Source organism: Eucyclogobius newberryi, unplaced genomic scaffold, assembly GCF_026437365.1.
Source record: "Eucyclogobius newberryi isolate DKJ021-1_F unplaced genomic scaffold, fEucNew1.0.hap1 SCAF_14, whole genome shotgun sequence".
Taxonomy (NCBI): Eukaryota; Metazoa; Chordata; class Actinopteri; order Gobiiformes; family Gobiidae; genus Eucyclogobius; species Eucyclogobius newberryi.
Genome location: NW_027315768.1, coordinates 20,271,483 through 20,299,422, shown reverse-complemented (window position 1 = coordinate 20,299,422; position 27,940 = coordinate 20,271,483). Strand labels below are relative to the sequence as shown.

General features: G+C 41.2%; 1 protein-coding gene across 1 annotated transcript in view; it reads right to left on the bottom strand.

The window, feature by feature from the left end:
- clybl (citrate lyase beta like) overlaps positions 1-26,302 on the bottom strand; it is a 43,359-nt gene extending 17,057 nt beyond the window's left edge. Inside the window, exons 1-2 of the mRNA XM_072444863.1 lie at positions 26,207-26,302; positions 5,307-5,517 (exon numbers count right to left, since the gene is read on the bottom strand). Of these exons, the coding sequence (XP_072300964.1) occupies positions 5,307-5,517; positions 26,207-26,289 (294 nt within the window). The 5' untranslated portion in view covers positions 26,290-26,302. The remainder of the gene's footprint in view (positions 1-5,306; positions 5,518-26,206) is intronic.
- Between the last annotated feature and the right edge of the window lie 1,638 nt (positions 26,303-27,940).

The following is a 27,940-nucleotide window of genomic DNA, read 5'->3' as shown; positions in this document are numbered from 1 at the left end:
CAGTTCCGCTCCTGGTTTAACCTCTCCCTCCTCCTCCTTCTCCTCCTCCTCTTCCTCCTCCTCCCCACTGATCATACAGATATGATGATATGTGTAAGAGTGTTAGAGCACTCAGCCTTGTCTGCCTCCCCTCTGGCTCAGCACTGACAGATAGCAAGCTCTGGGTGGCTCCTAGCCTTTAGTCTTCCTCTCATCTCTTCACCAAGAACTTTATGTCATGAATATCCTCTGGCCCGTAAGGTGCCAAGGGTGAAGGTGACACATAATGAAAAGAATACATTAATGAACATATAATAGGGAAAGTGTGGTTTCAATTTAAGATGCATTCATGCATGACTGCTAACTAAGCTCAGATTTCACCTGAACTGCCACCGCCTGCTGTTGGAACAGAAGTTGGCCAATTTAGTAGGGACATATAATTCAATGTATTCTACAAAGTAAGTATAACCATTGTGACATTTTCTTGCAGACTTTTAAACATTCTCAAGACAAAGCCCGGGCCGCCATTATCCAGATCAAAAATATCCTGGTCCAAAGTTTAGCCTCATGAGAATTTCAAATAAGTTACTTTTATTGGTCTGGTTGAATCTTTCTTCATAACACGGTTATGTGGAAATATGTAAAGCTAAAGAAAATGTATGGGCTTATAATATGTAGATGAAAATTACATGGATCAATGAGGCAGTGTCAAGCCCGGAGAAATTCAGAGAAGGGCCTCAAACATTTGCCCGTAAGACCATAGTCCTTCCACGCTGGAGGGACTATGTATGTGTCTGGCACTGCCTTTGGATCCACCCAAAAGTGCTGGTGTGTGGCGAGGGAAGTCTGGGCCTCCCTAATGGGATGGCATCAAGTGTATGTTCTACAGGTGTGCCAGATCTATATGAAAATTACAGCTACAGTGCACTATAATTCTTTTGTTGAGGGTAAATGCAATAAGTTAAAAGGTATAGATAGGGATTGCGCAACTGTAAAATGTAAAATCAATTATCTTATGCTATAAAATTATGTTTTTTACTCTTGTACACTTGCACTGTGAAAAGATTTACTTTAGCATCACAGTAAACATAAAAAAGGAGGGTATCTTGGGCAGCTTCCACACAAACATCTGGCGAATGATCTTAAGTGACGGAATCAAATAATACACAACAACCCCCGTGGATTTCCAATTGCTAGAGTAGAGAATGAACCTGAGTGTGTGGGAAGCAAAGAAAAGGTGCCCGTAGGAAGAGAGCATTATGTTATCGAGTAAATAACTAATTTTTATATTACACAGTATGACTTGACACATGTGGCGAATAAGCAACAGGTTAGACACACACTGGGCCAGACTCTTTTCAAGGAGAAAAATAGCTAAAATGTGTTCTTTGTGGCACACTTTTAATGGATATAGTAGTATCTACCTATCCGTCCAGCAGCAGTCCAAGCAGGGACTCCTAGACTTCCCCCACCCAAGACACTTCACTTCCCGAGGCATTCCCAGGCCAGCTGAGAGACATAGTTCCTCCAGCGTGTCCCGGGTCTTCCCTGGGCCTTTTCCAGGTGAGACCTGCCCGAAACACCTACCCAGGGTGGTGCCCAGGAGGCATCGGGAACAGATGGAGGAGCAGCGGCTCTACTCCGAGCTCCTCCCATATGAGGATACTCATGCGATCATACCCAAAAAAGCTGCACAAGCCGCCTGTCAATCTCACATTTCGTCCTTCCCTCACTCCTGCACAAGACCCTGAGATACTTGAACTTCTCCACTAAGGAGGACTCCCCACCCATCTGGAGAGGGCAAGCCACCTTTATCCGGTTGAAAACAATGGCCTCTTATTTGGAGGTGCTGATTCTCATCCCTTCTTCACACTCGGCTGCAAACCGTCCCAGTGCATGTTGCAGGTCCAGGTTTGATGGAGCCATCAGGACATCCTGTGGTCCCCAAAACGGACACCCTTCAACCCCTGACTGCGCTTAGAAATTCTGTCCATAATGAACACAATCGGTGGCAAAGGGCAGCCCTGGCGGAGTCAAACGCGCACAGGGAACAGGTCTGACTTATTGCCGGCAATACGAACACAGCTCCTGCTCCGGTCCCCAGACCTCAAACTCCCGAAGCACCCCCCAAAGGACACCCCGAGGGTCAAAAGCCTTCTCCAGATCCACAAAGCACATGTGGGCAAACTCCTATGAACCCTCAAGAACCCGATGGAGAGTATAGAGCTGGTCCAGTGTTACATGACCAGCACGAAAACCACTCTGCTCCTCCTGAATCTTCCTGAGGTTCGACTGTAGGTCGGATTCCCCTCACCACTACACTGGAAAAGATCTTACCGGGGAGGCTGAGGAGTGTGATCCCTCTGTAGTTGGAACACACCCTCCGGTTCCCCCTTCTTGAACAGAGGGACCACCACCCCTGTCGGCCAGTCTAGAGGTACTATCCCTAACTGCCACACGATGTTGCAGAGATGTGTCAACCAGGACAGTCCTACAACATCCAGAGACCTGAGTTACCGGTACTCAGGGCGGATTTCATCTACCCCCGGAGCCCTGCCACCGAGGAGTTTGCCAACAACCTCATTGACTTCAGCTTGGGTCATGGACGAGTCAGCCTCCGAGTCCTCAGTCTCTGCTTCCTCTTCGGAAGACAAGACAGTGGGATTTAGGAGGTCCTCAAAGTATTCCTTCCACCATCTGACGACATTCCCAGTCGAGGTCAGCAAGTTGCACCATAAACAGTGTTGGTAAAGCACCGCTTCCCTCCCCTGAGGTACCGGATGGTTTGCCAGAATTTCTTTGGGATTGTCCGATAGTCCTCCTTGATGGCCTCCCCGGACTCCTTTTTTGTCTCTGGGACAGCATAAGCTGCGGTACCCCTGGCTCACCGATACCGGTCAACTGCCTCAGGAGCCCTACAAGCCAAAGAGGCCTGATAGGCCTCCTTTTTCAGCCTGATGGCATCCCTTACTTCGGGTGTTCACCACCGGGTTCGGGGGTTATCGCCGCGACAGGCACCTGAGACCTTGCGACCACAGCTCCGAGCAGCCGCATTGACAATGGAGGTCAAGAACATGGTCCACTCTGACTCATTGTCCCCAGCATCCTCCAGGATCTGGGAGAAGCTCTCCCGGAGGTGTGAGTTGAAGACCCTGCTGACAGCGAGCTTCGCAAGACGTTCTCAACAGACCCTCACAATACGCTTGGGCCTGCCTAGAGAGTCCTGGTGCCATGTGCCCTGATGGGCACCCTTGTGCTTGAACATGGTGTTCGTTATGGACAATCCGTGGCTAGCACAGAAATCCAATAACTGAACACCGCTCGGGTTCAGATCGGGGAAGCCTTTCTTCCTGATCACTCCTCTCCAGGTGTCGTTTTCCAGTACAGTCACTCTGGTTTAATGGCTGGCATTTCAATACAATTACCACAAATGCCGGGTCCACCGGCTAAGTGCTAAGCCCTTTTTAAAAAAATATACATTAGAATAAACATGCTGCTGAGTCTTTGTCAATGGACAATTACAATTAAATGCTGGATAAAATGATATAGTATGTACTTTAGTATCGAAACAAATCAGATATTCAAATTAGGGGTATTTACATTATTGACATATTGTTTATAAAGTTATCGACATGCGATTAACATTTTGGTTCAATTGTACTATGTTTGTTGAAATGTGTGGAGACAGACAGACTGATCTGTGTGCCTTCTAACTGAATAGATGCTTCTGAGCTGCATTCCTCACCACATTTCATTCTCACACATAAAGAGACTGGCATCCTCCAAACTCCGACGCAGGGTCAGCTCATTGTCTTTGTCTGGGCTACAGGAACAGCCTCAAGCCGAATCAATCATCTTTATTATCATGGCTTAAAACCTTTTGTTTCTTAACTTTTTTCTCCTCTTTCTCTCGCTCTCCAATCAGGATTTCATGGGCAGTTCATGTGGGCCAATGGGGAGGAGGAGTGGGCGGGAGGAGAATGCTTTTAACCTGCTGCATCTGGTGCATTCCCGCTGCTCACCCAGTGGGATGTGGTCACCTTGTTTTAAAGGGCCCACTTGGGGGCAGCTACTGCCTTTATGCTATCATAATGGGGAGAAATGTGCTTGTTTTAAACATCTTACTTAGGTAGTTTTCCCTTCAGTGATTACGAAAGCGCACCTGTCTAAAGCCCAGGCACCTGCCTGAAGGAGGTCAGAAAAAAATCAAAGATGAAATGAATCTTTGATTAAAATAGCTGTAATTATTATATACACTGTATGTATGTATGTATGTATCAAATTCAAATTTTCAAAATAATTGTTATATATTCAATTCAATTGACCTTTGTTTAACCAGGATAGAGTCCAGCTGAACATCTAAATCTCTTTTTCAGGGGAGTCCTGGCCCTAGAGGACAGAATCCTGTATATGTTTTAGTGGTGGGAGAAACCGGACAACAAAAGAGTAAAACCTATGCAGACAACCTGGAGTGGGAATCCAGGACCTTCTTTCTGTGAGGTGAGAGTGCTTCAAACCGTAGCACCAAAGAGATGGCTGTAATTAACATGTTGGCAAGATCAAACAACACAATATAAGGTAAACGACTGTATCAACACAGAAGGTACTCAGAAGGTACTCAGGTACTCAGGTTTGAAACCGACTGTCCAGCTAAAAGCCACAAGCCACTTGCCTGAAGACAGTGAGGTGCAGATTTTAAGAAAGGGAGAATGGATGGTTTGAAAAGGGGTTTTGAAAGAGAGAAAAAAGAGAATCCCTCTCTTTTTCTACAAAAACAGTGGATTACCCTTATTTTCTGACTATAAGTCGCAACGTTTTTCATAGTTTTGGCCGGGGTGCGACTTATACTTATATTTATACTTATATACTTATACTCCGGAGCAACTTATGTGTAATATAATTTGTTATTTTCACACTTGCAACCGCATTTCATACTCCAGCGCAACTTATATATGTTTTTTCTTCTCTATTTATGATTTTTTTTGGCTGGTGCGACTTATAGTCCGGAAAATACGGTATAGCATAATTTGCACACTGTTTACATCTGTATCCTCACACCTTGGTCAAATTCTTATCTGGTAATCAGCAGTGGTGAAGGAGAATCAGAAATTACAAAAGGATCGTGATAGAAACAATGGAAGTTAAAACATCTTGATTTTTAAAAACATTGAAACTTTTCTACATTACAACTATTATTAAATCATTGTGTTATTACAAATTGAGAGTTCTTGCCATAAAGAAATGAATAAAAGTTACATTGTGTTGCGTTTGTTATCAGTGGACTTCACACTGTGTTTCTATTATATACATGGCATTTGTCTGTGTACCTTTTTGCTGAGGGCTACCCCATCTTCACAGTCTAAGACGGCACAGTCGACGTCTAGCGAGGCCAGCTTCCTGAGTTTTCGCTCATCATTGCCGGGGCAGTAGAGGATGGCTCTGCGCGGTATGTAGCGCAGCGAGGTGCCAGAGCAGTGGTGATGACGACATACTCTTCCAAACAGCTGCCAGACTGAAGACTGGAGCCGGCTGTTACACCTGTCAACACAAATACACACATTTTAACAAAAGACACACTGACACAACATACTATATTTCTAACAAAGAGAACAAAGGTTTGAGAGGTCTGAACCACCTTAAAGTTTTAAATATACAACTTTTAAAAGTACCAATTTAATAGAACACGTTTTGGGATAGTATGATCCGTAAAGACATATTTAATAAAAATAACTTTGATTTGGTTTGCATAACCAATGGGATAAAAATATGAAGTTGCGGGAGAGGGGCTGGAAACGATTTATTTAAGGTGTTAAGTTTGCTTTTCAGAGGACCATTGACATGGATGAGGCATACTGACCTGCACTTTAGCTCTTTTGTTGAGGACAAACACTCACAAACACTCACCACTCATATGCTAATACTGGCGCACAACTGAGTATTTAGGAAAGTCTGAAGGTGCAAATGGGATGACAAATGTTGGCAAAGCTTACCCACAAGAACCGTTAATGATTTAACAATTGGAAAGGTCTCCAAAGACAAAAGGCACATTTACACGCAATGTCGAATCCATTAACAGATTCCAGATCCAATTTGAGTTACAACTGGCATTACTTTTAGCAATCCCAGTGCATTTTTTATTTAGTATATTGAATCAGCCACAGGGGGAAAAAAATCAATAACCTTTAAACCACTCATCACCATAGCCACAGTCTTCCCAAACTTCTATTTGATGTATTGCATTGTTTTTTAGTTTGTGTTTGTTTCTTAGACCATTTTCTATTCATTGTTTAGACTCTTGGTTCAGTTCTATTTGATGATCACTATTTGTTTAGTTTGTTTTTGGTTTTATGTTATTCCAAAAACCTATTGTCATTTTTGACTGCCACAAGAGGCATAACACTACTGGCATGTGCCCCCTGCTTGAGCCCCACACTCCCACACTGTGGCACACACCAACAATCATCAGGACTGCACACACGTCTTAATTATTCCTTCTGTCACTCTGCATTTAAATCTGTAATTACAGAGAACCCACATCTCTCACTACTAACTCTCTGCCTTTGAGGGATCACATATGCTGATAGTGCCCTTCTTTGCTTCGATGACAATGGGAATAAGGGGTAGACAGGGGTATACTTCTACAAATGGAGTGGGCTTTTTCTGCTGTCTTGTCTTTGAGAGTTAAAGGAGCTAAAGTCACTTCAATAGGTACTTAATCCTGTCAATGGGCTCCTACATGCCCTCCAGACCCAGCCAGGCCTAATCTGAGCTGAAGAGAAGATCTGGTAGCAGGCTGTTGCAAACAATTTACAACGCCTGAAGCAATTCCACTTCAACGCTTCCAGGTAAATTTGTGGGGCAACTTTAGCAATTTAATTTCCAGGTCTACCCAAACTTGTAATAGAGGTGACTGCATTTTACACAATGAGAAGAACCAAGAACTAAGAGGAAATGACTCCAAATAAATGGGAAACTATGGATGGACTTTGAAGTGCAATGACATGCCAGAAAAAAATATATTAATACATATTTTAATACAGAAACTTGGATTCATATTAGTACATGGTTGATTGTTTAAACAAGGTTTGTAAAAAAATATACATCCACAAACTATTATGTCCCCTTGTTTTATTGGCAAATTGTGCAAGTAATAATTATAACAACAAACCATTGCCACAGTGACAACATTTACAGCCGTTTCTCATTAACAGCTGAGCCAGGCTAATGTTGAGGAGGAAACACAACGTCTGAAAAAAATAAAATTGGGAGACATCTTGTAATACAGATAGAGAATACCGTTTTGATAAAACAAAATCATTGTCAATTTCTACTTCTATCCAGAATGAACCCAAGACAGTTTTATACTTTAAGCTTCCAACACAAAAGTAAATTTAATGGGTAACTCAAACAAGACAAACTTTTTTATTACAAACACTACAAAAACCTGTCTAAATAAACATGATTCAATGAACACAATTGAGCTTCGTTTATAATGATGGTGGTTGCATTGTTGCATTATGCCAGTGTAATTGCTTCATTATCATAGCTTCGCTCTTTGTATACCGGTGACTACCATTGGCCTCCACCTGGCACAATAATAGTCTAATTCAGGTGGTAATATTCATCCAACCACACAAATTACCCCAGATAACAAGAAACCCACTCAAAAACAGTCTCCATTTCAATATGTAGATTTTCCAAATGATCTCCAGCATGGGGATGCAGTCCGAAGCTGTGTCGAAAATGCACAAAATTAAAGATCTGTGTTTCAAGCTTGCAATAATCAGCCACGTCTTAATATGCAAACTACGGTGTCTGGTTTTCTGTGCTTAAGATTCCAGATTAAATTTGGTGAAAATAACAATGAATAAAGAGTAGGGTGGAAATCGATAAAGCCGGGACATAAACAAGCGCTCCATCAGCAGAGAGTTGTCGGCAGGTGGGAAATAAAATGGTCAAAAAGTCATCAATATTTACCTAGGCTCGTGTCCACCTGCCTGTCTGACACTTCTGCTTTTGGAGAATGAAGACAGGGGCCAAAGCATTCCCCACACAAGCCCCTCTCTCAGCATGAGCCTGCTAGAAGTGTTTTTTTTTTTTTTTTACTGCCTCAGGTCTGTGGACACAATTGGATGGGAGAGAATCTCTGAATAATTAACCAGACACACAAGGCAGAAGCGCAACAAAACAAACACACTTTTAAAATACTCTTTCCCCATTTTTGGTTTATGCAAGTTATCCCTGAGGACTACAGTAGATTCAAAGACATAATCAAAATTAATCCAGATGGTTGGGGAGTCCTTGCCCCAAGTGGAGGAGTTCAAGTATCTCGGGTTCTTGTGCACGAGTGAGGGAAGGATGGAGCGTGAGATTGGCAGGCGGATCGGGCTGTTGTGGTGAAGAAGGAGCTGAGTCGAGAGACAAAGCTTTCGATTTACCGGTCAATCTACATTCCTACCCTCACCTATGGTCATGAGCTTTGGGTAATGACCGAAAGAACAAGATTGTGGATACAAGCGGAGTTTCATCCGCCGGTGGCTGGGCGCTCCCTTAGAGATAGGGGTGAAACTCAGGAGTCACACGGGGGCATCTGCTCTGGATGCCTCCTGGACGCCCTGGGGAGGTGTTTCGGGCATGTCCCACCGGGAAGAGGCCCTGTGGAAGACCCAGGACACGCTAGAGGGAGGGTGTCTCTCAGCTGGCCTGGGATCCCCCCGGAGGAGTTGGGAGAAGTGTCTGGGGAGAGGGAAGTCCCTGCCCCCGAGACCCGGCCCCGGATAAACGAAAGAGGGATGGATGGATAATCAAAATTATGAAAATATATGGGACCTACAGCTTCAGCTAGGGGTGGGCAGTATATTGGTCAGTCCCAGTAATCCCTTAGTGACAAGTGGATTGCACCAATTGCAGTGAAGTGTAAACTCTTCATTAGAAGACGATGGCTTTAATTGCTGCTGAAGACAAAACAAATTTAGAAGTGAAAAATAATTTTCTTTCTAGCTTTGGTTTTATGCCTTTATCTATAATGAAGATAAATTCATGCAGTTATCTTCAACAGCCAATAACTGACTACCTGTAAGTCTCTTCAAAGCACCCGGCTTTTTGCAGTAGGCCTTTGCAGTAAATCCCCATCTGCTGGAACACTTATCACACACAAGACGGAGTTCCCGCTTTCATTCATGAGTAGTCAATGGTAGAAAAAATGTCAAAAGGCAGTCATTTGGACTGGTCCTTTTGACTGCCATCCTGAAACTTGAAAATGATTTAAAATAAATATCTACTAGGCAACACAATAAATAAAAAGTTGAAGGTTTAGTTATACAGCTACATACAAAGTACCAAATTCATGAATCAAAATTCATGAATTTATCATTAAATGTTAATTGAGAGGGAAGTTTAAAAAGGTCAAGCAAGCGAGTCCATTGAAGGAGGGCAAAAGGGGGTTTTAACTTTAGCATTTTTATTGACTCTGGCAAAACAAAATGAGCGGGCTCTGTAGGATTGTGCGCTCTGCATTGGCCATTCAGGCCTTCAGAGCTCCATTGTAGTACTTTGAAGAGAATGAAAGGACACCCCACTGGTGGAAATGCAGTGGAACAGCCCCACAACAGGCCACAACTGTTCCCTTATGCATGAAAGGCAGGGACATAAAAGACAAGATGGACTTCTGAGGTAGGGCCAAAAACAAAGGCAACAAAAGTGCTGATCATGAGGGGATGACACGACTCGTCTCGGCAGAAGGAGAGAGGAGAAAGGGTTGCAGGACAATGGCACTCTCAGCCAAATGACACGTCGAAGAATTGAAAAATCCACACAAGAGTTGTCTTCTCAATTGACTAAACCCACAAGTGCTGGGTGACTGTCTGCTGGCCCTGGTCAGCCTGCCAGGGGTTGGACAACAACAGCCAACAACGACTTTACAGTCCAGCTTTCTTTCTTACAATCTTTTGTGTCAGTTTGGCAAATAATTTGGCAAGGTCAGTGATGGGCTGGGGTGATGCCTTCAGAGTGTTCAAACCAGACACCAAAACCAAACTTAATCAAAGCATGTTGGCTTCCGCTCCTGCAGTTTCCGTTTTGATCAGTTGGCTGTTTGCGTGTCAGATCCATCTCTGTTTGTGCCATAAATACAATTATGCTAGTGTCTAACCTCCATGGAAACAGCCAGGCCAACAAAAACATGTTTGCTCTAATTCAAAATGCGCCTTTGTTTTTAATGACACACTGGCTGCTTATATTTGCGCCATCATCTGAGAAGGCATAGTAAGTAACACTTTGTTAATAATATTGCTTCCTGGCAATTTTCACTCAGTTGGGTTTCATGCAAATGTGTTTTTCCTTCTATTATAAATAGTCAAACAGAAGGACGTGGGAGTGCATGTCTGCCATTGGGATTATAGAAATGTGGGCGTCTCCCTCAAATATGACCTGCACCACCCTCTATATGAAAGCTTTTACTACTTGTTAAGTTGATAGTGAACATTGTGCTCCACCAGTGCAGACACTCCTCCATGATAGCCCCAGGCCTAGCCCACAATTCTTCACACATACCCACTGGCCCTTTCACTGGCCATCACCCAGTCTGATTAATGGATCGATGTGGTAATTGATTAGTGAAGAGGAGATGGGAATAAGAACATAGGTCAAACGTCAATAATGTCCTTGCAACAAAAGGTGGAAGACGTAAAATGTACCAGTGATAGCCTGCAGCCAGACCTCTACCCATCAAAGCTCAGGCCAAGCCAACATAAAGGCCCCAGCCCATTCTCCGTCCGGCCCAGTCCTCCCACCACAGCACCTCTTTTCTTTTGGTAATGTTCTCTGTTAAAGTGACAGGAACCATTCTGGGAGCTGCTTGTCAGCTCACCTTCATAAAACAAGCTGTAAAGCGGCAAATAGCAGGCTTATATTGCTTCATTATTGCAGCTATGCAGGATCACAGCGCTGGGCTCCGGGGTGAGAGGGTCACGGTGGCAGTAAATGGAACGGGAGACAACTCTAACGTATAGATGAATATTACGGTGTTCAGGATTTGACCCCTGAACCGAACTCTTTCAACTTGCATTTAAAAAATGTGGGACAGCAAAGTTCATCTGCCTGACTATCTGCCACATACAATAGAATTACCAAGAAGAGCATATTTTTCCTCATCTTTAAGCACTCAATAGATTATTTAAGAATATATTTTAAAACCCAATGATAAATCAATCCATAAATTGACCTAGACATGTTTGGTTCAGATGAACTAATGAACCTGCAAGATGGTACGTTTAAAAAAAAAAGTTATTTCCTTTAACTTTACTTTAGAACATGATTATTTCAGCGTTCTTAATGTTGACCAACATATGCATTTCATTTTTGTAAAGTCATTTGAGGCCACAGCTGGGGCTGGGGACCTTTACAGTCATTTTTTATTTTATTTCATTTTTGGAAGGTACCTTCAGTGGTACTTGTTATTTTGCACTGGCACTTGAACTGTACTAATTAATTATTATCTAGGATAACAAATACGAATGAACATTCATACCTTCCATTGAATACTTTTGTTGTTGAAGAAATACTATGTTATTACTCATTATTAATTTGTAGGCACACAGGTCACACCAGGCTTTTTCAGTACCAATATTTTAATTTTATTTCAGTACCAACATTTTTTATGATACCATTACATAGGACCCAGCCTTAGCAATATAAACATATGAATAAAAGTGGTAACATTGACTTCCAGATTACAACTAAAATCATTAACAGTGAGAACAAGCCGAGTGAAGCAAGAATAGGTACTAAACAATAGGCCTGGTCTAAACGGCCAATACGTCCGCTTTGCCACTTTCAACTTTTCACCAAAACACAATATGCTCATCACCCCTCGCCCATCTCTGGTATTCCCCCACTGAGTTTTTCTGATAAAAATGTAAGCCGTTTCACATTCAAGCTTTAATCTTACTTTCAAAGGGAAACATTTAACATAAAACAACTTCTTATGTAAACAGTATATGTAAAATGATATGGTCTCTATCCCGATTCAAAGCCTTGACATCTCAAAATAGCAGGTATTAGCAAGTCAAATACGCAGTGGTGCTTTTCAACATCTGGTACAAGCAAGTTAGATCCAAAGTAACTGTCCGCTCTATGTGGCTATCTGTCATCTGCACAGCCCCAGTAGCGTCGGGATCAGTCACTTATCTCTTTAGCAAAGGGCTGTGGGGCAAGAGTACAAGCACCATCGCTCTGATCATTGTGTAGTAAATTGTCACTTGCATCAACATTCGCGCTCTCTAACATGCTAACCGGAGGGGCTAAAAGGGGAGACAGGCTGCACGCTCTGACACTTGTTCTCTGAGGGGTGGATTTTGATGTCAGGATTACAGTGCGCGAGAGAAAGGCGGTGGAGGAGGCGTGGGGGGCTGGGGTTCTTTCTTTGGGGACTCATGTCAGGGGCCCGTCGTAATGGCTGTGGGAAGAAAAGAAAGGAGACAGTGAGCTGGAATGATTAATGATTGTTTACATTTAAGTGGTCTTTCAAAATCGGGCAAAGAAACCGGTGTTTATTGGTACAGTCTTCTTGACACTTACATAAATGGATCTACTTGACAAGTACTGCAGCTCAAAACCCTCAATTTTAGAATAAAAAGATCGACAGAATAGGCTAAGGAGACGCTGAAGACCTTGTTTTGACTGAGCGGCAGTTTAAACTTGACAAAGATCTAAGACAGGATGGCAAAAACTGAATTTAGATTTAAAAAAAATAAAAACGTTGCTTCATAATTGTTGAATTCGAAACGGCCGATTTAAAACTTCTGCATTAACTTAGCAAAAGAGGTTCCAATAGCGAATGAAATCTGGAACTTACCTGGACGACTGAGGGTCTGTACAGACTTGTCCAATGCAACATTAGAGCCGGCAAGTCTTGATAATTAAAATCAAATAATTAAATTGTACCTGAATAACATTTGAGGCAGATTGACCATAATCACCCCTTATGTTTAGGCTGGGTACAGGGCTCAGTAGTGTTAAAAGGTATTCCACAATGGTCCGGAGAAAAAGTTGAGGTTACCAATACAAAGAAAAAATTTGGTATCAAAAGCAGAGGGCCCAGGGAAGTGTCACTACAGTATAGTTTCTCATCAAAGATATAACATTGAATGGAATCTATGAACAGTATTATTCGGTTTGTGGTTTGATAGTAAAATAATATCAATAATAAGGAATTACTATTCATATAAATTCAAGTACCTGTATAATTTGTACTGATACCAGAAAAAAATTGACAGTAAATTATTGGTACCCAAACAATTTTAACAGTACTCATTCCTAATTTTACATTAATTGTGGTCAAGGCCAAGAAAGTGGAAGACTTGGAAAGGTATCTCAGCTTCAGTTACGACAGCCAAAACGAATATAAGGAACACAAAAATCCACAGTAGTACACAACAAGAGTGAACGAATACTGGTCACCAATGACAAACGATATCCACTTGAAATGAGAGTCTGGACCTGGGTGTGCCTGGATTTGGATCTGAACATGAAATCAGATCAGACACTACATCAGACTATGTGGATATTTGGCCTAGAATGTGATGTGTCCCGCACCCCCGCCCCTCTCGGCATAAGCACAAACACGCCCCCTGGACCCCTCCTTGGACCTTGGAAAAAGTCTGACAGATGGGTGTACTGGAAAGACACACTCAGGAGACCAGAACATGCGACGGCTCTAACTGTCTGATTTTGGAGGGAAACAACACAAGTTGGTGAAAAACAGAGTAGTTAAAAACGGGACATCTGTGGATTTTAGTCTTCCTACCTCTCATATGGGACAGGATGTGTCATGACGGAGACTTTTGGATCACATTCCTTTTAATTAATGGACCCCCTCACACTCACACTCTGGCTCAAAGCATCTCTCTGCCATGCAAGTTGTCTGTGCCCCCAAGTGGTTGAATGAAATAACTGCACTATATTTTTTAGGCAAAAATCTCAGAAACAATCAGGTGTAATACAGAAAATACAGAAAACTACGAAAATATCTTTATAGTTTTTAAGTGTAATAAAAATACTGTTATTTTAAATTTATGTAGCAGCTGAACTTTAATGTTATGAAGATTCTGATAAAATATTGATTGATAGATAAATAAATGAATAAATAACCCAAGCAAGAAATGATATAGCTAATAACTATGTAGTAGTTTACAGACAGCAACAACAGGAAACATTACACACAATTTTCTTTAAATCAAGAAAATAAACATTCTCCAACTTCTCTATAGTCAACATATAGTTATTGAAAATCCATGGGAATATTTTGAAAGATTTGACATTTTTCATAAGCACTCGGTCCAGCCCTTCTCCATCGTAGCAAGCCTCCTTATAGTGAGGAATTTTAAGTAATAAAGCTGACGCCTCCCGTAGTGCCATGATGACGGACACTTCATTCTTTTAAGCGACAGGGATGCCTTTTGCCCTCAACGTCTGCCCAGCCCCAAGCCTTTAATTAAGACTGGCTTAGGCTGGATTGATCCTGACACACCAGGAAGTTTCTTGAAAATCTGACTACCAAAACCATGGAAGTATTATATAGGCCACAGCCCCCCTTGTAGCAGCCCGGAGCCCCTCTACACCCCCCACACTAAAAAAAAAAAAAGGATTACGAGTTGAGAGTGCACTTAAGACTTTGGAGGTCATTCGTATTTGACACCATGGTTGCGTTCGATAACACTTTCCTCATCTTTTGTTTTGTCACATTAGCCACGTTTTGCCAAAATAATCAACACAAAAAAATAAGCATTTAAATGAGTACAGACCCCAGTGTAGAACCCACTGTATTGTTCCTTTAAAATGTACATGTGGAACTGTAATTGCAGGGCTTTTCAAATCTGTTCTTCTCTTCAAAGAAAGCTGTAATACAAGAACGGTGCCAGCAGACCATGTAGTGTGTGCGCCACATGTAGAGAATTCTTGTCCTGATTTTTACCACAACATCCCCAATGATGTTTGAATGACGCCCATAAATGTGTAAAAAGACCACAACTGCCAGCTGTCAACTTTACACTATTTTATGGTAAAACAGAAGTGACAACTTGCAATAAAAGGACAAAGTAAAGAATGTCAGACTCTGGACTCTGACCAAGGTGCCAAACTGGACCATTCTGAAGCAGTTGGATTTGACAACCTGAGGGCCTTGGACTTGGACATGTTCAAGAGGAGGGCTGGTGACATGTTGCGGTTGAAAGGAGAAGAGTTTAAGTTCTAAGTAAAGGATAGCCTGGAGGAGAAGTCCACTCATCCAAGCTGTTACACTTGTGCGACAGCTTGTTCAAGAAACATCACTGAAATAGATCTTATGGTAAACCTTATGCAATGACCCCAAAATATTGTTAAACTAATACATTTTTAGTGACTTTAGCTACTTTCTTTTGTGTGTTGCTGCACTGAAGTGATAAAGAGTGAATAGAGTTCTGGGGTGTTTCTTGCAATACCCCAGAATGGAACAGTAGAATCAGGAGGTAAACGTGGGGACAGGATGGGTTAGACTCATAAGCCTATTTTAGACAGTACAGGCATCACAGGAAGCCATCAGACAAATTCCATTTTGACTTTGTAAAGGTTTTCCTGAACACTGCCCTGAATGGGTGTTGGCACACAGTGCATGGAAATCTGCTGACTGACAGGGCATGGCTGATGACATTGTAAGCCATTTTGACTTAAATTTAACCTGGCTTTACAATTACAACTTAAAACTTTTTTTTTTTTTTTAATCCACACTATCCAGATTCTAATGAAAATAAAGATGGTGGTTGCATTAGTTTCAAAAGAAAGTGCGGTTGCGTTCACATTTGGCCATAAAGCTGCACTGCAAAAGAGCTCTATCCCTACGCTCCCTGAAGAGTACAGGCCGGATGCAGGAGCGTACTCAGAACTATAAGCTAACAGAAGGAGATGGTGACTAAGTCCTTTGAATTGTGCTGTGTAACAGAAGGAGTTCCTGCACTGCCTTCTGACCCTGTGCACTTCCTTCCCTATAGACAAACACTCAACCACTGCTACGAGTATCTCAGCATCGGCTGATTAAAAGGCCTTACACAACACAAGTCCAGATCATATATATATATGATACTGTTTGTGTCCGGTCTTCACTCTGGCTAACTTTGAGCACCAAAAGCTCTCTGCTTTGACTGTGGCTTCATCCTGTATTTTCCAATTATCACCTTTTAAAGGCCAGCTGGGTGCATTCCAAACCATCAGGGGGCCATTCCTTTTGCATCGCTGTGAGACAAAGTCGAGCTCAAGTACCTCTATGATAAGGATTCAGAGAAATATTATGTAAACCCAGCATATTGTTGGGTAATATTTGGTTGGAAAATAGTGTATAAAATCATATACATATTTATCTTTTCATAGTTATAATCAACTTTTATAGCAAATCAGGATGAATGCAGCAAAATAAAGTTACTTGGATTACTATTTTTATTTTAGTTTCTACATTTCCACATTTCCCAGCCAGTTCCCTGGCTATGCTAGGCTGGTTCAATTGAGTGGCTTGGGGAGGGAGCACCGATCTATTTGCTTTGCACATTAATGAACTGGCTTGTGCCTTAAGGCTGTCTGTTTTAATGCATGAGACCAGTTCACTTGTGTAAACCTGTGTTTGATTTCTTCCCAGCTCCCTCTCCTACAACATATAGCAGCATTTAACTATGAATTCATTTTCACGTTTGGCTATACCCTGCTGAGGTGTGATGCTGTTGGTGCATAACCAAAATGTGAACCACTATATGAGCAGAGAGAACTGGTTTGTTCCAAGCACAGGCCTGCAGCAGAGGTGTCACAGAGGCCAGTGTGCGACATTGTGATTTGACACAAAAGAATCAAGATTTCTTTAGGATAACTCTTGTAGGACTGTGTGCACTTCATACGCACGACTCCAGCATCACACACGACAAGACACACATTTGCAGCCACAGCTCCTGCACCATCCTCTCCTAACACAGTGTGTCTAATGCTCTTATTTAGGCCTTGTGTGCAGCGGCGCGTGGCCTGAGGTTTTTGGGAGGGGACAGAGGACAGCACCTAACGAGACAGCTGTGCCCCAAACTAGAGAGACAAAAGCCCAGGAAGTGCCGCATCATGGAAGATGGGACTAAAAGGCGTTCCAATTTGCCTTCAGTCTGGCCCAACCTGCTATTTCATTCAGGTCACTTTTCATGGTCAAATTTGTCATTGGCTAATACTGCTCATCGACATCGACTGAAATGACACATGGACATTAAGCAGCACAGAGTCACAAACTACAAACTCTACAAATGAGAAATCTTGAATGAAATGAATGGAGCATAAACATTGTCAATTCAGTTTAAAAGCCTTGTGCATAGGGAGTACTTTTGTCATTTGGGTATACAAGACATGCTAACAAATAATGATCGAGAAAATATGATCTGAACATATTCTTTGTTATGTCAAATATTTTCTGTTTATACGTATATTATGATTTTTGTTTTCATATAAAAAAACATTAATTTCAATTCGGGCAACTTTGAACAAATACTAAGACAAGGAGTATTATGAATCCTGCAATAGTGTTTCTTTGGACTGAACATGAACTTTGGGTAAAGAGGTATTCACAAAGGGGTGGTGCGAGTTGTTCCTGGCATTCATATCAATGGTCAGCCCCGTGATCAAATGGAAAACCTAATATTTAGAGTAGATCATCAGAGAAAAATAGGAAAACTATCCAACCCCAAGGCCCCCAGATGGATCAGCTTCCTTTATGATGCCCTAGTGTCCTTAGAAATACAGTCGCTCCAACGTCAGGGAGACACTGTGACTCAAAAATATCTACTGGTTCAAATTAGACCATCAAACGTCCAGATGCAGACTTGTTCCTGTGTGTAGATGAGTGCAGTGTTGGGAAAGAGAGTTAAAGGGAGGACAGAGCAGGTTGTTGACCTCCCAAAGGTGCAGCCCACCAAATGCAACAGTGTCAGTTCTCTAAAATAACAGTGTGTACAACAGAGGGCGGTTCAGAGTAGAGGTGGACTGAGCTCAAATCATATACAGCTCAATAAAAAAACATCAAAGGAGAACATATAACAATGCTCAAGAGTACTAATCATTTCAAGGTTATTAAAACTAATTTTACATTGCAAATACCGTACTTTTCAGTCTATACAGCACTCCTGAAAAAAAAAAAACCTGCTAACTAAATATACAAAGAAACAAGAAATTGTACATATAGACAGGCCCATATTATGGCAGGTGCCCACGTTCTTTTGAACCGGGGGCTCTCGCGGCTCACTCGCCACCTAATTAGAGTATTTTCTCAGTGAATATGAGTTGGATTGTAAGAAAACACAGCATTTAAAGTTTAACAAACAGAAAACACATCTGAGCTGTCCCTTCTGTCCTTGATTACTCTGTGTGAGCTGATTAACCTGTGTCTGTGTCTTCACATCTGGTTCATCTCCTGAGCGTGTGCTTAACGAGCGAGTATTATGTTGTAACATGAGATTTACACAAAAAGATGGTCAGGTCTGGCCAAGATAGTTTAATTTAAACGTGGCAGGTTCTAAACTGCAGACACCGTCTATCGCATGTCCGCACTCCACGTGTCTTTGCATTTCGCTGCGTCTAGATTCACTTCCTCATTAGACTCATTCCTCTGTGAATAGGAGTCTGTAATAAAACACACAGCGTTTTGAAGCTTAAAATAAAGTGACCACTGTCCACTGACGTCTTCTACTACAATGTGTCGAAGGCTTGCGCTTCTTGCTAGAGTGCCCCCCTGGTGGCCATTAGCCGGTGGACATTTATAAATTGACCGCACGGTTGTATGCGCCGCAGGGTTCAAAGCGTGGAGGAAAAGTAGCGGCTTAAAGTCCCAAAAGTATGGTAATGTTTTGTACAAGCTTCTTCAAATAAAATAGAAATTGCCATCCAATGAAATGGTAGGTATGAATACAATCAATAGAATGAGATAAAACTAAATCACACTCTAAATATCTGTTCCTCTTTGCCTGATTGTCCTTAGTCCCTTACTACGGGTACTTGAGTTATCTCAGTGAGCCAGACAGTCTTGTAGTAAACACCCTGGCAATGGGCCTCGTAGTAAATTGTAGAAGTACTACACAGTGGAGAGTTGTAGTAGCCCTCCCTGGCACGGAGATGTGGGTCATGCTACGCTGTCCTCTGCCTCACCCCAGCATCAGAGCCCAAACCCTGATGAGATTAGCTGGTCGGCCAGGCGCTTACTGGTGGTAAAACGCAAACACCACCGATTACGTGAAGAATCAAGTCCAAAAGAGCCTCACTTTAGCTCGTCACTTCAAACTTATATGCTGGAAAAGTTTGAAATCAGTGGCAATTAACCCACAGTGCTAGCTAGACTATTCTGCATGTTTTAAAGGATGAGCTGGCTGACTCACTTGTTGGTCTCTAGCGCCGACAATATTTTGTGACTTGTGCCATTGAGGCCAAAACGGGGTTGACGCGCCTTTCAATAGTGAGAGAGAGCCAACTTGCTTTGTGCTAAATCACCTCTCGGAATGGGATTAGGCAGGTCGGAATGCCAGGGTAATCAGTCATTCACAGGCAGCCGGGACAAAACAGTCCTCCTTAAGGCGAAGGGGCAGGTTTTTATATAGCGAAGGAGCTTTGATTACGACTCCATCTTAAAACCCGCATCCGATGAGTAAAGACATTCGCTGGTTTTCTCCCCCCACGTTTACTGGGCAAGTCGCCCTCCCGGGTTCCTGTAAATAAGTGATGTCACAGCGCCTAATGATGCCCAGACTACGCTCAGCAAGGTCCTGAAAAACAGCAGCACTACTGTTGACTCACACAGCTCATAACCGCCATGTCAACAACTAGTTTCATTTGGATAACAGCAAGTTTTATTATTACTGTTATTAGTATTAGTATTAGTATTATCAGTAGTAGTAGTAGTAGTAGTATTATCTTTTCTGATTTTTCGATTTTCAGATATGAACTGTCAAGCAAAAGAAACAATTGTAAAGAAACAACAGAAAATTGTTTTGTTGTTACACAGAAACAGCATTTGACCTGAACAAAACGATCTTCACACAGGGTTTCCCATACATTCAGCGTAGACTGTGGTGGCAGGCAAAGTTTATTACCTATATATAAATCAGCAATGTTATGTTCTGGTATTATGAAAGTTCAACAAGCAAGAACACAACAAAAAGTGTTAATACCAATTTATTGTTCAGATTGTTTTTACGCTGCAAGGGAGAAAATTTAATTACAGAGTCCACCATTGTCTCTATTAATGTGAAACCCTGTCCTACATTTTTTCATAAACATTTCAGAGGAAAATTGGCTTGGCTTCTTCAATCGCTTGTACATTTGAACACTCAGCAGACACTTTTGAACAGCACCATTTCCCAGCTCTCAATGGAACAGCTCGATGTGATGTATGGACAACACGATGAAAAGTTGAACGGAGAGACTTGTCACGATGAAGCAGCAACAGAAGACGTCTTTATGTGATATGTGCGCTATGTGGACTGGCACTGACAGTTGTTTCCAGTTGCTACATTATAAAGAGCCTATCATAAAGCCTGGCTAGAGGAAACAGGATAAGCGCTTGAGCCAAGGCAGTAAAAAGCTCTCTGGGAACTTGAAAGCCACACAAATGAAGTCTGCGTCTGCCATCTGGAAACAATAAACAAACAAAACCCAGCAGCCAAACAAATACTACCAAACGCCATGGAGGGGGAGAAAGGCTAATGTAGCAGAAATTGTCAATGAGAGAAAGGAAAGAAGTGAAGCATCAATGTCTGAAAAACGTGTTGGGCATGGATCATTAGCAGACGCTGATGGGAAGACAGACAGCCAGTCGACCCCATGTACGAGGCTCCTTTGATGCTGAGGATGGGCCTGCTCTTTGAATGTGTGTGGTAGCACCTAAACCTGGTTCTAATGAAGAGGAACGCTCACTGGAGGCTGCCTGTCTGCAAACTGGTGCCAGTGATGAGACTCAAGTCGGATGTTTCAAAATGTTTTCCAAAGCTGTGCAAATATTCATTTACGTTTCACTTGCATTATTTATTACCGTCTACTTGTATTTCTTTGTGACTTAAGGCAGTTGACAAAGTTAAACTAAATGAGCAAAGGGCTGAAACTAACGATTATTTTAGTAATAGTCAATTAACTTTTCAAATATCGTATTTTTCAGACTATAAGTCGCACCCTTTTTCATAGTTTTGGCCGGGGTATGACTTATACTTATATGTTTATTTCTTCTCTAATTATGCATTTTTTGGCTGGTGCGACTTATACTCCGGTGCGACTTATAGTCCAGAACATACGGGTAGTCGACTAGTCAAATGATTATTTCTACATTGAGACTTTTAGAAGATATTTTTAACTAAAAAAAAAAATTAAATATGGTGACTTAAAACTAGATAAAGAATATTTATGCGTATTATTGATGAAAACTAGATCACATTTTTTAGAAATAATGCCACAGTCTTTGTTATAAAGTCTCTTTGTATGTGTTTTTGAGTCTGTATAGTCCAAATGATGATTGTGATTATCAAAATACAACAACATGGTTTTTTTTTTTGGTCGACTAGTTAAGATTAGTCACTAATTGTTGCAGCCTTAATCCCCAATATAGACAAAATATATCAGGAAGCATAGTAATACTAATCAATTTTATTCTTATTGTTTACAGTTCAATCTAATGGTATAAACGAACACAAAACTAACATAAATAAGATATTGTGTTAATTTAAATTATCTTTTCAATTACTTATGAGTCATGTTGAATTGAAATAAAAATATACTATTGGCATATAATGGAGGTCAACTTTTTAATTAAACTAACAAATTCCCCAGCATTATAGTGCTGTATAAATGATCGTAAAAACACAGTAGTAAATTTGACCCCAACAACCACGTTATCTCCTCTCCACAGCACCAATAGAGACACCTAGAGGTTCCTCGTGGAATTGCAGCTCTTTTTAGATAGTACGGTGTAAGCCCCAGCTCACCTTCTGGTACAGAAAACACAATATGCCTCATCAAAGAAGCGAACACTTAAAACACACACACATTGTGCTGACGTGGGTTCTGTAACAAAGCACTATAAAAGTGGGTCTCCTAATCGTTGTGGCCCAGTGTATCAGACAGGAAATGCTGAGTAAATTACACCTCATCAACACAGAGCAAGCAAACCATCACCATGGCAATGGGCCAACCACTATGCCGTGAGAAGACTCAAACCTGGCAAAAAGGGAAAAGATGCAGTACTCTGACTCCGAGTGTGAAGTAGGGCTGCAAAAAACTATTCTTTTTCGATTAGTCCACTAGTCAAATGATTATTGTATATTGTACACTGAGATTTTTTAAAATACAATTTAAACCATATAAAAGGTTGATAAATGTAGATAAAGTGAATGATTAAAAAAATATGCAGTGGTTTATTGGTTTTTGACGCTTTTTTTTTTACAATGCCACTGTTTTTGTTATAAAAGGTCTTATATATGTTTTAAAGTCTGTCCAGACCTGCAAAAAAATTAGAATGCTCAAAATACTAATACAATTATTTTTTATAGCTGATTAGTCATGATTTGTCAGTTAAACGTTGCAGCCCTATAGTGTGATGAGATATTTCATTTAAAACACATGTTCACCAAGCCCAAACAAAACTAAATATATATTTAATGTCGGCTAAATTAATAATAATACATTTCTATCACCAAGAACATATTAGAGGCCAATAAAATGCTTGTCTTTACAAAATCGCCCCTCGCTGCTTTTTTGTGAGTAAATAACATTGGCGTTTGGAGCCTTTTTAATCTCCATAAAGCCTCGCTGTGAATCTGACCACCATGCTTAAACTTCAGCGCACATAAACCACCTTTAGCAGAGTTTTGGGGAACAGAATTCTTTAGTTGAATTGTTCACACATTCCAACCGGCCATGTTTATACAGATGCAATTCCATGTGCGCCGTTAGGCTCCTCAGAACTCATCTCCTAAGGCAGAGAAGTGCAGCTGATCAAAGGCTTGGGCTCCGGTGCGCAGACACTTGTTTTGGTTATTTTCTTTTTGATTCCTCTGGGGATACAGGGTGACATGTCCATCTGCTGACCGTATGGAGCCACCTTGGTCGTCTGCAGGACAAGTGTATAGGCTTCTCTTGTCTTTCCTCCCATCCCACTCTGCACCTCGTTTACTCAGCTGGCCCCTACAGACTGGACCCCCCCGATTTGTGTTTTCTCATTGCAACATGTGCTAGTTTAATGTGTTGTAGCAAATTTCAAAAGCAAAGTGAAATGGCTCAGTAAAAAGAGGTTTATGTATGGAAGGGGTCTGACCAGCTACACAAATGTAAGTGGATATAATGTAATACACGAAAAGGCGTGTCTCAAACTGAATAAATAAAATGAAAGATGAGTTTTGGGAATGCCAGGCTATCCCACGACATGGATTTGGTTACATAGTGGCCATGGTTGTTTTCTTGCCTGATTGGATTATGGCCACACACCTCTAACCACCAATCAATGGGGAAATGAGGTGTCAACACAGTGCTGTTTATTCAACACTCATTTATTTTCCTACTTGAAGCTTGAGATCAGCCACTGAAGATACCAGATGAGGATAAGGGGCAGGAAGAGTGTGAGAATTTGCCTATTAAAAGTGGATTTGCTAGTAGAAATTTAAGCAAACCAGCTAAATGCAGAAAAAAAAAACTATGCCAAAAGGTTGAATTTATCTAAATTTAAAAAATAGTGCAATTTAAGTTAAAATTAGTGCCTTTCTTCTATTTGCACAATCATATTCAACTGTAAAATGATCATCATTAATATGTCATTATTTAAAAAAGCTCCCTCTAGCAAACACAGCACTGATCTGTTTAAAAGAACATTATGTAATACTCCCTCAAGCTTTACTCTGCAACAGAATTGTACAGGTTTATAATGTATAGCTTTGCCTGAAATGACTTTCAAAACAGTGTGTGAACTAGACTCAATAAACTGTATAAAGAACTGCAACCAAATTGAATTAGAAAAATGCCTAAAGCATGTATCTGTGTAATTGACTGTAGAGGATTTAATTTAGATTTATGGCATCTATAAATTAACTAGAGTGTTACAAATGTATATTACAACGCTTCCTTGTCTTGTTTCTGATCTGTTTTACAACTGAAAACGCTGGGCTTGTAACTTGAGGGTGTGCATCCACACGACCCTAGTTGAAAAGAACTGGTAATGGGAAGACACCAGGAAGTCTGTAATGCTTCTAGTCAGCATGAAGTGCCATCAGAATCAAATTCTGCACAGTAGCTGCTGCTTTAAAACAACTGGAGCAATTGAAAATTCTCCTCCCAAATTATGCCAAATGTCACTTTATTAACATTCTTGCATGACTGCCAAGTGTCTGCGCTGCGTTATGCCCTTTCTCTTAATTGAAAACGTTATAGGGGTGCATTACACTTGGGGTTTTTATAAGCTGTGCTATAAAGCCCTAGCAGGCCCTGAGAGGGGAAACTGCCCATTAACTTATAAGGTCCAGGCCTTGGCTCGCTTAATTGACAACCTCTAGGCTACTTTCATCACTTGTCGACTTCATAGCACCACTCAATGCTTCCTCCAGGATGCTGTTGAATCTTTGACGTGAGGGTGTTTGTGACAAAGAGCAGCCCGCTGCCGTGGCCAACGAGCAGGCTCGAGGCCGTCTATAAAACATGCACACACATTCCTCTACAGCCGGTGAAGGAGCAACATTTAACCATAGAAAACACTACAAATAAACATATAGCCCAAGGAACTGTGAATATATCCAAGCAAAGTATAATAAATAATGGTCCTTGCAGTCCATTACACTGCTGGTCCCGAGCACGTGGCGTGACAGTCCCTTCACACTCCTCTTCGGCGGGATCATCAGCTTTGTGCCTCTGGAAATGCATGTGTCTTGAATTAGAGCCACATGTCAGAGTGTTGTTGACTGGTATAGACACAGACTACATTATTGAACACACTTCTTTTTTTTCAACTGACACTCAAACTGTCAAAAGTTATTATGCTGTTCTTGTCAATTTTTTTAGTTCAACGATGGGTGTTGACTCTTGTAACCACAATTAGAACAATGAAAAGTTTACATTGTGACTGACAAGTATGTATTAGCTCACAATGTCAAAGATATAGTTGTATGATCAGTATATCAGAATGTCCTGCATCATTAAGGGGGGTTAACCTGAGAATAAGGAACAACTGTACAACTGTGTAGCGGTGGGAGCCGCTGTATTCAAGAAGAGTCACTTTAAAATGACTCAAGCCTCCCAAATAAGCACTCAAGTATTTGGAGAAACTACAACTTAACTTGAGTATTGAGTAATGGTTTGGACTGGATTCATAACGAGAGAAAACTTGTGCAGATTCTGGAATTTTAAGAGTTGACACAAAATTACAAAAACAAACATTTTCAGAAGGAAAGGTCATTTAATAATGTGGACATAAAGCTATTGTCACTATAGACTTACTCACAGTGGGAAGAGTAAACAAAACCTTTACTCAAGTTACTTAGTAAATATTAGTAGTACTGTACTCAGAAAACGGCTCCGCAAAGTACAAGTTTCTGAAGTAAATGTAATCGACTGTAACTGCATATTCATGCCACAAATTCCACACGTGGGTCCACATTGAATACCAGACTAAAGAGGCAGGCTGTATTTGTGCATAGGGCAGAACCCAGTGACTTTTATGACTTTTATGAATGAAGGCAGTAGAAGGCAGTTCATATTCATTATTTTGTAAAACGAATGCATTGTCTTGCATGCTGCAAATCAGCCAACAAAAAGCTGAATTGCTCAGATTGGCTACACAGCACAGAGACGTTGATTTACTTTTACTTTTAGTACATATTAATAGCAGATTCATAGCAGACAGAAAGCAAAACAGCAAAAAGAAGAACAGGAATTGACAGGGAAAATTCAGGAAAAACAACCTTAATGCAAATGCTACACCATATGCCATTTATGTCCAGGGTGATGTTTGATTTACTCTATAAATTAGTCATTAGACGATATTGCTCTGATTCTTCCCTGAGCAGAATGGACATAACCTTTAGCCCTCACGTGACAGTCAGTGAAGCATCGGCACACAGACACAGACACGTGTTAGCTCAGCACGTGATCTCTTTCCAGCGCATCAGAAACGCGTTTTGTGCAAGAGAAAGAAAATAAACAACCAACATTTCAGACTCACTGTGGAAGACGTTTGCCAGTCCTGATTATGTGCGCCGCCATGTTTCCCTGAATACAGAGAGCGCTGATTGGTTGCATCAGCATTTTCCCGGAAACAGTTGTTGTTTGCTATTGGCTGTAGTAGTGAAAGAGGCGGGGTCTAGATTGAAAGGAGCACATGGTCAGATTAAAAACAAAACATTCCGGTAATTAGGAAGAGGTGTGATGGTGAGAGTGTTTAGATATGTTTTTCTTGAAGCGTGAATGTACATGCAAAGGTTGAACTTGATGTGCGTTTAATTATCACAGATGGTGTCCTCATTCAGAGACTTGACTCAGAGGAACAGAGACAAGATGAACCTTACTACAGAAAAAGACAGGGAGGTACAAAAAGAGAGTGCAGTCACCCCAGGAGTTCCCTCTCACAGCAGTGGTGAATTACTACCACTGCCTTCAGCAGGTCCTAGTGTAGCACACTGACACGTAATATTTGCCATGATTAAGTCAGCAGGGGACTTGCTCTAAATGTCAGCTTTCACTGGACAGACATTGGGGTGCACAGTTACTTCGCATATACTTAAGACTGAATTGTTGTATCATATGTAGAAAACATATTGTGATAAGATCAGACAAATAAAATATAGTCTGTTATTTATTGTTGTTAAGGTAAATTTAATAAATTGCCCAACTATTCTTGTGGCATAGAGATAAAAAATCTCATGCGGTTTTAAAATTCCATTTCTATGTTTCTTGGAAACTAGTCTGTTCCCTCCCCCTTTGCTTCATTGAACACAATTGTTGTCTACTAATCCAGTTTTGATAGCATTTGGCACACATTCTTTGAAACACAGCAAGATGCTCCTTCTCCATTCTGGTCACCCCTAGGAACCTCTGTGACCAAGAAAGGAGCCGACACCAGGTCGCGCCAGAGCAGGGGGATTGTCTGTGTTCTTATAGAGCTAAGAAAATCATTTTTTTCATTCAAGACACGCTTTGGTCACGGACACACATGCACATCCACACCACTCCAGTGTAGACAGTTAATGAAATATACTAAATGTGTTATTCTTGTCAAGTCTATTTGCCATCATCAAATAAGCCCGTAAGTCCCAAGAATATAAAATAATATGTCAAAGACAATAGCATTTTTCTTTGTCCTCTCTCTGTATGCCCTGATACAAATGGACAATGCATCAGTGAGCCCTGATGCCTCAGAAGTCTGGGTTCATTAAAATCTTGAACCAGTGCCAAAGCTGTAGTCATAGATAAAAGCAATATGAAAGGAAATTTATGGATGGCGAGTCACCATCTCTCCCTGGCATTTATAATAAACAAATGCTTTCTGTTTCCAATTTAAATTTCTCATTATACTGTGACTTTTGGAAAATGTGTTTTGATTTACCAACATTTTATCTGAAAAACTGTATAATTGATTAGATTTACATGCCTCTGATTTTAATGCTGATTGCCTGCCTTCTCGCTACAGTTCCCAGTTCAGCTTCACATTCACCAAAAAACCAATGATCTGAACAGCTCCTGAGGCACATTAGCATCGTATGAAGCCAACCTACATATCAAACAGTTTTTTTTCTGATAAAATAATTGGCTTTAACCAGCGTTGAATCCAATACAAACCATTTGAAGGAAACTTCTTTGAGGGCACCAAAAAAAAAAGGTGAGATAGACTTCACAGCCCGATAGAGATGGACATCAATGAAGTGTGCCAGCAATAGCTACATTAACCCATGGCTAAATC